At 39.0% G+C, this 17,596-nt stretch overlaps 1 protein-coding gene across 8 annotated transcripts in view; it reads left to right on the forward strand.

The window, feature by feature from the left end:
• The first annotated feature begins 270 nt into the window (after positions 1-270).
• ZEB2 (zinc finger E-box binding homeobox 2) overlaps positions 271-17,596 on the forward strand; it is a 115,759-nt gene continuing 98,433 nt past the window's right edge. For 3 of the 8 annotated variants that reach the window (XM_075609442.1, XM_075609439.1, XM_075609446.1), the window contains exons 1-2: positions 271-689; positions 2,773-2,917. In XM_075609442.1, the coding sequence (XP_075465557.1) occupies positions 2,867-2,917 (51 nt within the window). In that variant the 5' untranslated portion in view covers positions 271-689; positions 2,773-2,866. Of the gene's footprint in view, positions 690-2,243; positions 2,918-3,166; positions 3,906-17,596 lie in introns of those variants that run through there. The other 5 variants (XM_075609443.1, XM_075609440.1, XM_075609438.1 and 2 more) reach the window with 3 other exon arrangements.

Consider the following 17,596-nt stretch of genomic DNA (forward strand, 5'->3'; position numbering starts at 1 on the left):
CTGTGCAGAGAGATGTATTTAAGAGGAATGATCTTGACTGCAGACAGGATCTGGCAAGGATTTCTCAGTAAGTTGAAGTTCCTTTGGGTTATAAGATCTGTGATTGGTGTACAATGTTTGCAGCCTTGTATCCAGTAGGATTTAGTGACGAAGATAATGATGCCAAGGACTTGATGGCTGGGGAGGGAGGAAGAGGGAGAGAGAGAGGAGAGGAGGAGGGGTGGGGGTGGGGGTGGGTGGGGGGGGAGAGAAAGGGAGGTGGAATTGCATTTCTTCCACTAAGCGTTTGCTGAGACTTCAAGGTATAATCTATCCCAGATCCTTTCCCAGAGAGAAACTTGGTGATCACGTTTCCACATGATGCTCACGTTTGGTGCTCTTCAATTATCCCTCCCCAGAAAGATAGGTGGCGTGTGTGTCAGGGTCTCTCCTCTATGTAACACAGAGAAGAAAAAGAAAAAAATGTCATTAGAAGAAGCGTAACACGTCAGTCCGTCCCCAGGTTTGTGTTTCCTGGAGTGGCAGAAAGAGATCAGTCCTAACCTGCCCAGCAGGAATAACGGTCCTTCCCCTACTCTTTCTAAGGCTTACAATATCTCCAGGACCTCACCTTTTGGGGCATATGTGCTGGTTCTTCATGCTTTTGCTTCTTAAGATTTCTTATCCAAACTATCCCAAGGACTTTGAAGGTATGTTCTTACTTATATGTGTATATATATATATATTTTCCCCTGTGTTTATGTATTTGCAGGTATAATTCCTAACTTGATTTGTGCAGATGGTGTTGCAGTTTTGTAGTGTTATTAGGGGGATTTTGATGATTAATATGACGATTTTTTTTAATAAGCCCAGCCAATCACCTGGTCATGCAGGTAAAAAAAAAGGTGTATTCTGAAGTTTGATCTTTAGGTTTTATTTAAAAGGAAGATAAACATGTGGCTTAAGTCATAGAAAATTGTTTTGTAAATGGAATTTATTTTGCCATGTACATCACATCAGCATCTGAAAGTTTGGATTTACCTGTTAATTAATTCGCAGTAGATAATATTTACATAAAATATGTTTATAGCTCATATTATGACATTTGTAGTCATTTGTGCAGAAACAGCTGCCCAGTCTATTTTTGTGTTTATTTAGCAAGTTTCATTTCTTTATTTTTTATTTTGTGTATGTGTTAACAAACTAACACCTCAGCTTCTGTGATAAAAAAAGAAAGAAGTGAAAGTAGTGACTTGAATTTTGTTTCAATTCGTCTGCACAAATCCAGTTGGGAATCAATATTTCATGTTTTACTTATTTGTTATCTATATTTTAGAGTAACTTTACTTACATCGTTTTAATAAATGGTATTTAATAATACTATGTGTAAATATGTTGAGCAATATATGGTAATGTGATATGAGGACGTTTTATAGCTTGCTAAATGAGTGTATCTATCCAATTTATTTGATGTATATATTAAGTTTAGAATTAGAGCCTGTAACAAAAACAAATACGTGCATTGGAAAAGTTATAGAACCCATTCTAACACATATCAGGCAATCACCAAACTGAGTTTTATGTGCAATTGTGGATAGAATTGATGTATTGGTGTATTTTGTAGCTGTGTGTGTCGACAAATACACACACACACACACACAACACAAACACAACACACACACATATGTAAATATATGTGTGTGTGTATATTTGTGGAATGATTTGTTTATTTTAACACACATACTTGTAGTAAACATATACATCCTTGTGTGTGTGTTTGTCATTTGTTGTTGTGTTTATATAGTCTTTGGATTCCACATTTGTAAGCCTTCATTTGACACTTTGAAAATGTTTGTCCTGGCAGGAGAGAGATTGGAAAATGTGCAAAGGTGTTAAACTTGGACACCAACCTCAAACTTCTCTAAGGTTTACTAGAACTAAAGGTTATCGTGGATTTTATTCCGTAGAGTAGGGGTTAATTGCCCTTGTTTTACTGTTTGCATCTGTTACATCTTTTACAGCCCCTGTTTAAACTAATCCTCAAGTTAAAGCCCTTTAAAGCCACAGCATCTTCTGGAAGATGGACTTAATTTCTGAAGTCTTCTATGAGACTCCCCAACCCTCCCCCCAACCCCCCCACATTTTTTGACAGTCTATTTGAAATGTAACTTTGCACTATGCACAAAAGTTTACACCCCTAAACATGACCCTGCTGCTTCCCAGTGATAGAATAACAGCTCAGTACTTTTCCTTAGGGTTTTTTTTTTTTTTTTTTCTTATGAGCAGACACATGAAGTGAGAAAACTCAAGAGGGTTTAATTGCACTTACTTTTCTCCATTATCAATGAATGTTGGATGAAAGACCAACCCATTTGTGGTGTCAGTAACCTGCCTCTGTGTAAGATCAGATGTTCATCTTCTTCCTTCATAACTGAATTCAGTGTCCTTTCGTTTGCCATGGATCTCAACATCTGTATGCACATATTAAACAAAGTTGTAGAAGGGAGCTAAGGGGTCTTACAGAGGAAGCGATGCATTGACTCAAGCAGCATACTGTAAAACTGTGCATTCCCTCATACGGTCATGAGTTATGAGTCACTTGGAAGATGTACTGTAATTCTTGTCTGATCTCCTTACCGGTCCCACACTAAAAACAAATCGGGGGATCCACAGGATCGAGGAATAGGACACTGTATCTGCTTCTTTGTGTGTGTAATATTTCGGCATCATTTGGCGCCCTGCTTTTAAATTGGATCTACCAATGCCCACATTGTTGCTGTGTTTGGTTGTTAGATAGAGTCTGCGTGCTGGTGCTGAATCAGGGAGTCGAGTCCATGCGAACTGCCATCTGATCCACTCTTATCAATGAAGCAGCAGATCATGGCGGATGGCCCCAGGTGTAAGAGGCGAAAACAAGCCAATCCAAGAAGGAAAAACGGTAAGATCCCCTGAACCGACCCTTCCCTTTCTTCTGCATCCCCCCCCTAGAGCAGCCCAGGCTGGCTAACAACACGCTTTGTGCGGTAGATCGCCTGTTGTAATGCTGGAGGTTACAGAGAGTTGAAGGGATCCCAGGGAAAGTGAGCAGATCTCAGATTCCCCCCCCCCCCCCCCCCCCCCTGTTTCTGGTCACTGTGAGTGAGGGGAGGGGGGCAGGGTGGAGAAGCAGGGAGTTAGGGGATCAGGGGCTGAAGTTTGAGTTGTGTGGGGTACAGGGTGGCGGTTTAATGCTGAAAGTTTCCTGTCTTCCTCCTGAAAGTATTTCTCCCACATAACGGTCCTGGCTTCTTCCCAGTAGGCAGCCTCCAGCAATGACACAAACCGCTAGTTCTCTTTCTTTCTTCCTCGCCTCTGCAGCCTGTGCCTTGGAAGCAGCTCTCAGACCTGTAGGGCTCACAAGCTTTGCCACTTTCTAGCTTGTTTCTTGTTGTCAGAATCACCCAAACCCTACATCTTTATGGGAGGAGGGGGTACTGCAGCTGAAGGGGTTATGCTTGATAGAACAGCCAAGAAACAAAGCAGGGTATTCCCCCAGAAAACTAAAGCAGAACAACAGAATGAAACGAATCACTTTTATTTCATTAAAAAAAAAAAAATAACCGAAAATGAAACGTAATTGCTAAAAATGTACAAACATCCATGTGTGTGTCGCTGTCACCCCCTTGTTGAGGGATTGCTAGGGATATTCTGTGTGTGTGCCTATTTCCCAGTCTGATATCATTTCCCCCAGGTTTTAGTGGTCAGGGTCTGCATCCAGATCATTTCTCAGGCTTATTCCTTGCTCTGAAGCTGCATGGTTCTTAAAGCCACTACTCCTTCCTACTTCACGGAACTTTCCGACAGAAGAGCTATCTTGAATGGATTGCCTGATCTTAACTTGTCTCAATTATTTCCCCCCTTGGATTTTATAGAGCTAACGCAAGAAGGTAGTAGCACTATATTAAGTACAAATCAAGAGGTCTTTTTGTTTTCTTAAGCTTATGTGTGTGTTCATTCTTGTGTTGAAACGCTGTTGTGGTGGAGGTGTTGAGCCATATTGGGAGGGGGGGGGTGATAGAGGAATTTTAGTAGGAAACTATTTGTGTCTTTGATCTATTTACTTGTCTTAGTATTAAAAAACAACAGCCCTTGTAGTATGCCCTGGTCAGCTGCAGATGATCCGCTAGTATGATCTGTTGTAAAGTATTTTCTTACCCTTCTGTCTGTCATTATTTGAGGTGGTCCTCACAGAGCAGATCTCCCATTGCCCTCACCTCTGTGCAATTTAGCAGAGGCTACAATTACATGTAATGTTTCCCTTTCCCCTCTTGTGTTGAGTCCATCCTTTTTTATTAAATGTTGGTTATTGATTTTCTCAAATCAATGTCTGTTGTGGGGCTTTTCTCCCCCTACCAAGTATCTAAAGCACGTTGCTGATAACTGGATAACAAAAGCATTGTGTCAAGTATCTCTTTTTCTTGTGTTAAACAGGATTTTTTTTTTTAGATGAAAGCAGGCAGAATGTAAACAGGACAAATACATACACAGTGTGCAGTAAATCTAAGTTTATTTCTTTGTCCCCTTGATGTGGGGGATGCTAGCTAGTCATGCTTCACAGATAGGGTGTGTATGATGTATCACATGCTGTGGTTTGTCTTTGCGCTTATGTTACATGTTTTGTCCCCAAAAAATATTCTCCGTAAAGAAAATGCGACAGTGGAAGTTCTAAGACGGGGTAAATAATATATATTCAGTGTCATGTAACAAACCTTTTAAAGTCATACATGCCTAAAGAATCCGCACACCTACTTCTTTAAATTATATTTTGGCACATCACTCTTAGGTAGAAGTTTAACTGGGGTTCTTCATGTGGTGATAGTATATTGATAACTTGATTGGTAAGGATATGGAAGTATATAGGTTACCAACATGTATAAGGCAATGTCAGAAACAAAAGTTATTGTGTTGTTTGATGTTCATTGAATATTTGATTTGCTAAACCCTAAGAAGTCCCTGCTTTTAAATAGCAGATTTTTTCCTATTTTCTCTCTTTTGTAAAGGCTGTATCTGAAGCCTTTTCCTTTGGGACCTGCCAAGATTTATCTAAACTGAGTGGATTTTTTCTCTCTCCTGGACTCAGTGAAAATATGTCAGGTCTGCGCTTGTGTCATTGCTGATAACACTAAATATGATGATGTTTATCAAAAATCATAGAAATACCCCCGAACGCAATAGAATAATGAAAAAGGGGAATGTAAGATACACACAGAGATGGTGATCAGGGGAACTGGGATGAGATACACTGAAAATAAAATAAAGGCAAAAGCAGAAAAAAAGAACAAATCAAGTGGAAGATAAATGTGAAAAGGTTTTTGTACCATTGAAAGACTGGTAGTGTGCAGGATTAGATGCGAATGCTTTGTGAAATTATTGAAAGACTAAAGGTGGGACGGGGGGAGGAGAGCCAGAAACGCATCTGGGATTTGAAAGCTAACCCTAATGATTTTACTGGACAACCTAATTGATCAGGAGTGGTGAGGAAAGTGGCGGAAAGAGACAGTACATCACAGAAGCAAAACAGAAAACACTGTAACTGGGGGGAAAAATATATATCATTTGATTCAAGTGGGACTCATAGCCAACAAAAAAAATATCTGGTCTCAGAAACCGAGGGGATGACAAGTGAAAGACAATGTTGAGATTGTATAGGAGAAGTACAAAGGAGATCTGGGAGGCTTGTAGGTTTCAGAGTTTTGTCAGATGATTCCAAGTCTCCTGACTCACTTTGTAACACTTTTCCTGGAAATAAATGCCTCTTTTCTAAGATTACATCCCACAGATCATTAGCACTATCCGTTATCAAGCCGGGATATCTGCATCAGCAGGGCAAAAAAGGAAACTTTTGCAAGCCTGTCATATAAAGGCTATATAATTCCTTTCTCCTTTGCTAACAAACTGGGCTGATCGCTTCTTACAAAGTTTGATGCAGGTAGCAAAATCCTTCCCACTGTGTAAAGTAAAATGTTAATCCAGATTGTTTATGTGTACACATGTATGTGTGTGTGTGTGTGTGTATATATATGTGTGTGTGTGTGTGTGTGTGTGTGTGTGTGTGTGTGTGTGTGTGTGTGTGTGTGTGTGTGTGTGTGTGTGTGTGTGTGTGTGTGTGTGTGTGTGTGTGTGTGTGTGTGTATATATATACTCCTTTGCAAAACTTTACTGATTTTATCAAACTTTAATACCATGCCACCCTTGTTAAATTGCTTACAGTTTGAAATAATTTTATTTTTTTGTTTATTAATATCGGGGATATTGATAAATAAATAATCGTTTGCTGTACAGAGCATAAAAACGAAATGTACAAACTGCCATCAGAAATGACAGTGGGGAGGCAGCTATCCGATAGCGTGTTTTATTGATCCATGGGATAAGCTTTGATCTTTGCCTAGTGATGGGATGTATGTCTTCAATATTAGACACGATTGAAGAGTTGTAGTACCACCTTTCTAAACGAAATCTCACAGATTTTCTACAAAACTATTTATCATAACTGCAGATTTTTCCAATAATATCAAACGTAGTGAACTCTCAATTTGTCAGTTATCATTTCAAGATTGAAGACCCGTTGCAAAAATATATATTTTTGCAACCTCTTGTTATTGTTTGCTAATCTAAATTAAACTCACTCATTATTTTGTTAACCAGAAATGTCTATATATATATATATATTTGTAAATTATTTAATTTTTTTTGCAACACTAACTAGTAAAATCAATTCTAATTAAAAAAAACAATTGTATTGCATTTGTATATTAAGATAAGGCTGCAGCTATAATAAGGCATCACTGTAAGATGTTGTGACATTTTAATAGATGCACATTAAGTTTTTATTTTTTATTTCTTCTTGTAACATTTAGAAAAATAGGAAATTGTTAGTATGTAACAAGGTGAAAAACATAGAAAATAATTGATTGCAACCTATGTGTAGAATATATAGATTCAGTCATTTATAGCAACAAAGCAAAGCTTGCAGGGTAGTTGCAGAAAGAAGCCAGTGACACACTGGGAATAGTTTATAGGGAAATGTGCATTGACCCTTAAGGTAGGAAGAAGAGGGTTGATTCTTTAGAACAGCTCTGCATTCACCATACGTGGTAGGAAATACTCCCCTAAAACAGTTTCTTTTGGCATTTGTGCTATTCAAATGCTTTAAGGTGCTTTTTTTCATGTAAAAAAACTCTTTGTCCTTTTTTCTACACCCTGGCTTCCCAAGGTAGTGAGTATTTTGTGCCTGTCAAACAGAAAGAGAGTGCAGGTTTGCAGTGCTCACAGACAATTGATTGTCTGCTCTAATGTGTTTCATTTACATGTTTATAACGTCAATAGTGCTGGGGTGTCCACTGTACCATTCATTCCAGCATTCCCACAAGGGTGCAATTGTCTGAATAGCCAAGGCAGACACCTTTTTCATTGCTCTTTAGTTGTCTTTTTTTTTTTAGAAAATGAAGAAAGCGATTTGAAAGCAGAGAGGCAGAAACACTAGTTGAAAATATTCAGGATTATATTTAATTAATTAATAAATGAGCAAAAAATAAATAAAAATGGATATGCTTGTGCGGCAGCTTGTTTTGACAGACACTTTTGCAGAACATCGAAATGTAACTGCAACCCTTCATATGTATGTATGTATGTGTGTGTATATGTATATACAGTATATATATATATATATATATATATATATATATATATATATATATATATATATATATACTGTATATACATATACATATGTGTGTGTGTGTGTGTGTGTGTGTGTGTGTGTGTGTGTGTGTGTGTGTGTGTGTGTGTGTGTGTGTGTGTGTGTGTGTGTGTGTGTGTGTGTGTGTGTGTGTGTGTAATTTCTATTTCCATTATGTGTATAATTAGTCTTCTCACAATTAAGTTCTTTAGATTTACTGTCAATTAGTTTATTCATATTTACATATATCTGTTTATGCCAACAGCATCATCTTACTACTGGGAGAGACGGATGAAAGAATATTTAGGCAGTGGGAGTATAAATTTTAAAAAAGTAAGATCCCTACATTTCTCCACCCAGCAGACAGGACTATTGCAGCTAATTCGGTGGAAGTCGTGTATAGATCTGCTCAAGATTTAGTTGGTCTCTCATGGACTTATAAGAAGTTTAAAAGGAAATCAAATAAGATAATATGAGGGTGTTAATCATTTTACTTCTAATATTTGTACTTCTGAGGATAATTACATATATTCTAAATATATATATATATATATATATATATATATATATATATATATATATACTTTTTTTGATATGTTGAAAAAAAGTGTAATATATATATATATATATATATATATATATATATATATATATATATATATATATATATATATATATATATATATATATATATACATATTACACTTTTTTTCAACATATCAAAATTGTTAAAAGTATTGTAACTTGCTGATTGCATCTTCAACCTCTAGAAGAGGAGAGCTGAACTCCTTTGGGTTGTATGGTGTGTTAGAAAGTTTCCTATTTCTGTAAATCCGCAGTTTTGCCTGTATGTGGGGTTTTTTTTTTTTATTATTATTATTGCTGCCTGACAGGGGAGACACACAGAGTGGCTGCACCGTTAGCTGAACCCCTGACACGGCGGTCTCTTGAATGCCTTAGGTATGATTTCACTTTCGCTCACATCAATGCTGACCTGAATGCCTTTCATATCTGATCCGCTGTGTCTCTCCCAGTAAACATCCCCTGAGGGGAGAACAAAGAAAGGAGCTCTTCTTCTTCTTAATCACAATTCAGCCCTTTCACCGCCGGCAGGCTACATTTGCATTCTGCAACAGAAAGGCAAGATGAAAAGGGGAAAAAAAGAGAGTGAGAAAGGGGGGGGGGGGGGGGGGGCACAGGGTGGAGTCTGAGTAAAATAACTTAGGTGTTTGTGGCTGTTTGTTGGGCTTTCCCTAGTTACAAGCCTTATATAGCTCCTGCTCTAAGCAGCCTTGGCTCCTCTGACAGGCAGATAGTGTTACAAGATGGCATGCATGTACTATTCGTGGCTATTGCTTTAACACTTGAGGTAAAAAGTGTCATAGACAGATCATATTCTAAGTCCCTTCTGGTAAGTCAGGTGTGTGTACCCCTCCCTGTTCAGTGCTGCCCAGGCTAATATTTATTCATCGGATTGAGCCAGGGTATCATAATAACATCATGCTACAATATTAGGCTTTATTAGATGTAAGCACATTTCAAAGGAAAGTCATATGTGCAGAAAGTCATATGGAAAATTCAAAATAATAATAAAGACATCCCACTGGTGATTTATGCAGCCTGCTAATCTGAAGTTGTGAGCAGAAAATAAGAGAGTAATTTAATGAAAGGGTGTGAGATTTTTTTTATTTTTAGAATAGACCTATCTGGATAATGAGCTTTGATTGCTTTGATTCACTGTTTCAAATGAGACACACACAAAAAATTCTATAAAAAGTGAACCATTTTTAAATTACTTTTACCCCTAAAACCAGAGGCTGTTCTGATGTATTCTTGCTTTTAATGAGAGGTTTATTTATAAACAGATCCTGCTTACAGAGGAGTATGTAAGCCCTTTCAGGCAGACCTGTCACATTTTACTTTGTTTCTCATACCCATTTGCAACATGTAAAATATAATGCTCAGTATATCCCAATGGAAGAATTGTACCAGTGTAGATATCATAAGTGACACGTTTTCATCCACAAGCTCCTGTCCTACCCACATTGTCACTCCTGAAAAACTCCTCTTCAAATGTGAGCAGGTTCTCAGCAGCAAAAATATTCATATCTTCTTACAATTTACAATTAACATTCTGCTTCACAGTCAGAACATTGCACATGGTGATTCCTTAGGTATTCCTAATTTTGAAGGTATTCCTATTTACTAAAGTACTCCTACTAAGAAATGGGACATCTTGGTTCATATATATTAAAAAATCTTGGTAAGAACCGAGATGTTACAAGTTGAAAAGAAGCATGTGACAGAGATTTCTGATTTTGTTCCCAGAAGATTTAGAAACATTGGTACAAAAAGAGATTATCCCTACACCTTCAACCCTCTTTGCTATCCCCATGACCCAAGCAATGGAGGATTTAGGCAGATTTACTTCAGTAAACACCTTTGGACACTTGGGGAGGGGGTGTAGGATTCTGTTTGCAAAGGGAAGCTTTTGTTAAGCGAGGTCCTGGGATATTACTTTACCAGGCAGCTGTGATATTAACCTACACAGCAATGCTGAAAAACTGCTTAACTCTTTGTGTATTAAGCAATAACCACTTTCACTCAACAGATAGGATCTCTATACATAGGATCTCTGTTTTATTGAGCTTTCTTTCAACATTGCCAGACATAATTGTTCCCAGAGAATTTACATGCAAAAAAAAAAAAAACTCTGGTACATTTTTGACACCATCCCTGTACCCCCTCCCTGCTGGAGTGGTCTGCAAAGCATTATAGAGCAGTGGGTTGCAAGCCTATCCAGCAGTGAGGAGGCTAACTGAGAACTCCTTCTATTTACTGTGCTACAAAACTTCAATCCCTGCTGTCTGTGATCAGAAATGTCAGGATCACTAATTTCTATTTCCTCCCACAACACAGAAATGCAACATACATGTAAAATAGAAAAGGTTCATTTAGTGAAAAGAGTTTATTGAACAATGCAGGGGGTAGGGACAGGGCTATCTTAACAGCATTATAGGCCCCCGGGCAAAGCAGTGCATGGGGTCCTGCCTACACAACCCCAGCCGTTAATTCCTCCCGCAAATCTGTTACAATATTCGGCTTCCATAACATTGCAAGCAATAAAAACGGCAACATTTCTCACACGAATGCAGACATGCCGACTCTCCGCTACAAGTCGTAATTTTTCTCCTTCTACCGAGTTAGCGGGAGATTTGAATGTTGAGGCGGGTGATCGGAAAATTCATGTTACATTCTGGTCTGTGCATAGATTAGCATGGGGCCCCTATGCTCGTGGTGCCCCCGGGCAACTGCCCAGCGTGCCCATGCGTTAAGACGGCTCTGGGTAGGGATGTGGTGATATGAGAGTTATAGAGAGGCACTTCTGTTTGTATGTCTTCATTAATGTATCCGGAGGAAGTTACGGTACATTCATTCTCAATCATAATAATTCGTCCATGAAGTGGTTAATTATATTAATTACATATTATAAGAGCAGATACATAAATATATTACAATCTTGCGAGCATGCAAAAAAGTGTGTTATCAACCTTTGACATCTTGTTAATCTACTATTAGCGTTATATTTGTGAAATATAACCCAATGTTCTCGAGGAATTCATGAAGTTGTTTTCTTTTTTTTCTTTTAAGGGTACAAGAATATCTATACAGGTGTTGCTTTTTAGTTTAGATAAGATTTCCTTATTTAGTAAAAAAAAAAAAAAAAGTGTAAGTGTCAATGTTGGAGCAGCCACAAATGTGTGAAAAGTAAAGGGTATGAGACATGACAGAATTAAAGGTGTTTGCTATGTTGTTACACCGTGTGTCAAGCAGCCAGCTCCCTTTGTCACGGCCTCCTGGTGATTTGACAGTGCAGATCCACTTCCCTTCTAGGTGATACAGCGGTTTTCAAGTTGAGTTATAAATACAGTTCACCCCCACTGCAAAGGCTTTCTGACATGTACCTAGAGTAACTGTGATTGAGGCCACTAGAATTTGTCCTACAACCCTTTCTGTGCTTTGTATGTATGAATGGATATCTTTATTCATCCATGTACGTAGCGCTTCTCAGCAGTAATACACGTGACATAATATAACACGTAACGGGAAGAAGCGCTTCAGACATAAACGTAACATTAGGAAAAGGAGTCCCTGCCCCGAAGAGCTTACCATCTAAGTGGTAAGTAATAACAGCTTTATTTCATGTAGCACTTTTCTCCCAATGGGACTCAAAGAACTTCACAATTACAGTACATAGGATTTTTTTTACAGACACAGTCCCTGTACAGATGAGTTTACAATCTCTCATTTTGGTGCCTGAGGCACAGGGAGATAAGGTGACTTACTCAAGGTCACCAGGAGCTGACACCAGGAATTGAACCAGGGTCCTCTGAGTCAACTCAGTGTCCTTGTCTTTACTCACTAAGTCACTCCTTCTCCAGGGAGAACGTAGAGCTTTGCAGTGCATTGAAGGCTACTCTGGCACAGAAGGGGTTACAGTAGGGGTGTAACAATATAATATATTAGTAGAGCAATGAACTATGGAAAGGCTACTGAACCCTGAAAAATATTTTTTGACAGAAAACAAAGGGGTTATTTAAAAATGTCTACACATTAACAACGCTATTCTAAACATCATTCATTTCGCTAGCACTAACAAGCGATTGACGCTGCAGCGACTCTTGGCTAGGAAGCAGGGCTGAAGATGTGGTACGTGACTGCAGCACTCAGCAGTTCTCTGCTGCAAAATGGGGTGAAAAAATGTTCTCCGCAGTCACTGTTCTAAGCAAATATGAGAGGCACAAAACAGTGTAAAAAATCTGTGGAGGTACATCTGTACCCCATTTTGCAGCTAACAGCTGCTTAATGCTGGGATCTTTCAATAACAGCCCCAAGGTCTACTAATTAGGGGTGAAAGGTATTCACCCTTTGTCCCCTCCCAAGTAGTTTAGGCTGTATTATTAATCCTATAAAGATGTGCCCTTTTAAAAAGTAGATTTGTATTAGTGGTTCCTTAGAACAGTCTTATTCCTGGGTGCTTTCGTTGTAAATCCCAAGATGACAGCAGCACTGTGCAAGCTGGCATTGGCTGTCTGGTTGGCAGAAATGCCATCTGTCAAATCATCCAATAATTAAGTGTTATGTTATTCGTATGAACAATCAAGCATAATGTATTCCTTCTGAAATCAAAAAAGCACAAATGAAACTACATTTATTTAATACATTTAAGAATATGGCTAATCATGGTATGCGGTGTGTATTCAGCTCATCTCGTATTGTGTGTGATCGTCTTAGTAACATATCTGGCTGGCAGTGGTAACAATCACACATCTGAGTAATTGACCAAACCTCAATAGCTCTGCTGATTATTATTTTTTTTGCATGTATATTTAAAACTTAGTGCCTGGTAGCTTTTGATGTCCGGATTGTTGAGAGAAAAAGTACATTGTTTCATGGGAGAATAATTATTTGACATTATTACTCCCATATAGCGTTTGGGGAAGTGCATGATTAGAGCACAGGGTGGGGTTACGCCACTGTTGTAAATTACGCAAAGAGAGTGGAAGTTTTGCCAAAGTTACGCAGATTGCTGCTCACAAGTGTCAGGTGGGGGTGGGGGTGGGCGTGTCGACCCCACAGGACTAATACTGGGGAAGTGACAGTGAGTTCAGGAGGCAGCCTGGTGAGAGATGGATGTGTGAGGGAAGGGGTGGAGAAGAAAAGGGGAGAGAGGGAGAATGGGAAATTCAGAGGTGACTAATGGGTTAAATAGGGAAGAAGAGGATGAAAGAGTGTTGGGAAACAAGAAAGAGTGGAGTGGGAGGGAGAGAGGAGGATAGACAGAGGAGGAGGAGAGAGGGGAAGAGGAGAGGGGAAGGAGAGAGAGATGAGAGAAGGAGAGAGAGATAGGGGGAGAGAGGAGAAGAGGTGAGAGGAGGAGAGGAAGGAGGAGGAGAGAGGAAGAGGAGAGAGGTAGGAGCAGGAGAGAGGAGGGAGGAGGAGAGAGAGGAGGAGTTAGAGAGGAGGAGAGAGGAGGAAAGAGGAAGAGAGAGAGGAGGAGGAGAGAGTGGGGAGGAGATAGTGGTAGGAGGATTGAGGAGTAGAGGAGAGAGAGGAAAGGATAAGGGGGAGGGGGGAGAGAGGAGGAGGGAGAGATAGGAGGAGGAGAGGGAGGAAGAGGAGGGGGAGGAGAGACGCAGAGGGAAGGACGAGAGAGAGAGAGAGAGAGAGAGAGAGAGAGAGAGAGAGAGGGGGGGAGGAAGAGAGGCGAGAGAGGGGAGGAGGAGATAGAGAGAGATAAATGGAGAAGAGGAGAGAGAGAGGGGGAGGAGGAGGGAAGGAGGAAGAGGAGAGAGAGAAGGGGGAGGAGGAGGGAAGGAGGAAGAGGAAGAGAGAGTGGATGATGAAGAGGAGAGAGTAGGAGAGGAGAGAGATAGGAGGATTGAGGAGTGGAGGAGAGAGAGAGGGTGAGAGGACAGGGGAGGAGGAGGAAGAAAGAGGGGTAAAAATGGGGGAAGGAAAGACAACTTGTGAGGAATTAAGAGGGGAGGTTAGTTAAGGGCAAAGCATTAGAAGGGCAAAGTGTCAAGGGGACACTTGTGAATACAAACTAGAGGGTGTTTTAACCCGTTCACTTCTGGAAAGTGAATTCTTTCTGCAATGACTTACAGGCCCTGATAAGACGGTTTGAGGTTAAACAATTTATTGGACTGGGAGGAGGAAAATAACAAAATATAATCCTAAATGATGAAGTCGACCAAAAAATGTAAGACTAAAAGACAAAAACAACATTATTTCAGACTATTATTTAGTAAACGTTTTCACAAATTCAAATCTTTCTTTTTTTGTAGTTACGTAAAATCAGCTCTGTATGTTTAGTGTGATTGTGAATTATTAGTATCACTCTAAAAGGTCAACAGTGCCATGTACAAGATAGTATTTTATCTCAAATATTGCATTCTTTGCTTTACTGATAATCCTTTAACTGGACCAGTATAAAAAATAAAAATTAAATACTGTAATTGCTCCACACCGGTATTTAAATTCACATTATTACTTCTTATGGATCAAAACACTCCACGGTCTTCAAAAAGTAATTTCCACCTTACTTTCATTATACGCCAACTGCGTTGCTTCCTGAGTTATGCTTGGGACATTGCTGTAGTGCGTTGGTGCATTGGTGCAAAAGTAAGCTGGGGAAGCGGTTTCAGGGACTATGTACACAAACATTATTAGTGTATGAGAAATGGCAGGCAGTAATATTGCCGCTATGGCCAGAGCTATTGGCATGGGGCTATAGGTGTGCAGTTGCCAGTTATATTAACAAGGGAGCACATACCCATTGTGACAGGGTAACACAACTGCCCTGGTTTATTTGTGAGGGTGCCCCTGGAAACATATACTGTATGTTGAAAATTATTTCAGTTATTTCTAACGCTGAGAGGAAATTGTAAAAAGATCTATATAGGCCAGGGGTGGACAACTCCAGTCCTCAAGGGCCACCAACAGGTCAGGTTTTCAGGATATCTCTGTTTCAGCACAGTCTTTGACTGAGCCACTGATTTGAGCCACCTGGGCTGAAGCAGGGATATTCTGAAAACCTGGCCTGTTGGCGGCTCCCTTCCCCAGATATATGCTGTTACAATATATCACTTCTGTCCATATCATAGTTTATAAGAGGAAATTGCTAAACAATTATGGCACACGTATAATTTCGGGGATTGCAATGTTACAAATCTTCACTTTTACAGCTTATCAGAATTAAACCAAGTAACATTCACCGGTGAGTTTTAAACCTTCTTGCTGCCACTAGCAGATGATATTCAAAGCAGTTCTGAGCATTATAATTATAACACATAGAAAATAACTGAAAAGTACAACATTCTGTCTTTTTCTCCTGGTTTTCTTCCCACCCGGTATATACAATCCACATTATGTTTTATACATAGGAACACACTATCCAGAAAGAACTTTGGTTCCTGCAGCAGGGAGAATAGATTGCAAAGAAGTTCAATAATTCATGAGGAGGTTTATAAACTGTTCATTGCTACCCTACCTGCAATATACGTTTTGCTAAATTGCTCTAAATCTATTTTTATGGCACAGCTATCTGACATTATTTTTATATACGTGGAGCTATTTGACTTCTAGAAATAACTGATACCATTTTTAATATGTTATTTACACACTGAATGTAAACTTCAGTTGTCACTTTACCCGTACCACTTTTGATAATTGGTTTGTAAATTATCTCAATTAGCCTTTAATATTAAATCTCTGGATACAGTGGCAGTTGTACAGCATGAGTTCAGTTACTATCAACACCTCTAAGTGACAGATGCATATGGATCTATACATTTATTAATGAAAAAGATTCACCAGACATATCGTGGAAAATCCTGTACATTTCAGTGATTTTGTTCCTTGATACATTAAATGATGGGTTTATTGCTCTAATTTAGCACCAAGGAAACATATATGGCCATTTATCGGAAACCTGCTGGTGGGTAAAGGGCTATCTGAGAGTATCTAGAATTCTGCAACAAGCAAAGGGTGTGAAAAGCAGATTTTTTTTAGACGGGGAGAGGGGGTTACTATACAGTATGTTAAAAAGTGAGATGTTTGAAGTGATGTTGTATCTTCTGTGAAGATTTCACTTAGTTCACAATATTTTAGTATTTTAAAAAACGGGAAATTGGGTTTTAAACCGTACACTGTACACTAAGAGGTGTGGAGTTTAACACTTGTACAATGAATAAGTGTGAGGTAGCCATGCCTTGTGAAAAAAACCCAGACCACAAATGATACGTGTCAGTGGATTCTTTGATAGGGCATCTAGCCACAGTGTTTTTGTGCTGTCAAACTGGGATGTCGAACAAACACCTCCTCTGGGATAAGAGTGATAAATGCAGAGACAGGCTGACTTTAACCAGTCATAGGAATCCTTTGTAACACCACCCCAATTCACAAATTCTACATAATTTTACCTGAGATTAACATTTATTGCAAGCCCCCCAGGGATTTCAGAATTGTCTGCATTGAGTAATTGTTGATCATTTCTAAATCCTTAAAAAAAAGGATTATGAAAGTGTATACTAAGCCATGTTCTGTCTTTAAGTATATTGAACTTTTCTTAAGAACTTTTGCCAGTTCAGTAACTTTTCTTTTGTTACTTAATCAGTTCTAGACCACATACATACATCTATTTTTTATCAGTAGCAGCAAAACTATATTTTTCTCAGGGAAGCTTTTGCTAAATGTTCTCTCGCTGCAGCTACTTGACTTCTTCTTATTGATATAAAATTTGTTTTTATATTTTCTAGTGCTACAACGTAGCAAAAACCAGATAACCATGGCGTGACTATCCACTATCCTTAGATTTTTACATTGTGATATCAACAGCAGTATTATTATCACACTTGATATTTCAGTGGATGTTTGCTGTTGATAGTTACTGCAACACTTATCATAAGACTGCAAGAAAAGTGTAGACCCTGGTAATTAAAGTAATGAAATATTAATTTATGCTACCTTTTCAGTATTCACACAAATTAGGCTGCTACTTTTAATGCCAGCACTGCCTCTGTTTTTATTATAATGGCAGCTTTGCATCTGCAATTAGGACTAATTCTGACAGTTACAATTTCTGAGGGATAGGAAACAGTGAACGAGATGTGGAGCAGTGGTATTACACGTGAAAAGCCCTTGTCTCTTTAACCTTGTTGGTTTTTTCTCGCAGAGGTTACCTTTTCCCGATGGTGCAAAATCGACTTGACATAACTGTTCATCAGTTTCAGGGTTTTCCCTGGAGGTATTTGCATCAGATCAGCCCAGTCAAGCTTCAAGTTGAAATTGGCAGGCCAGAAACTGACAGTGTAGGGACTGGGAAAGAGACAGCTA

Source organism: Ascaphus truei, chromosome 7 (genome assembly GCF_040206685.1).
Source record: "Ascaphus truei isolate aAscTru1 chromosome 7, aAscTru1.hap1, whole genome shotgun sequence".
NCBI lineage: Eukaryota > Metazoa > Chordata > Amphibia > Anura > Ascaphidae > Ascaphus > Ascaphus truei.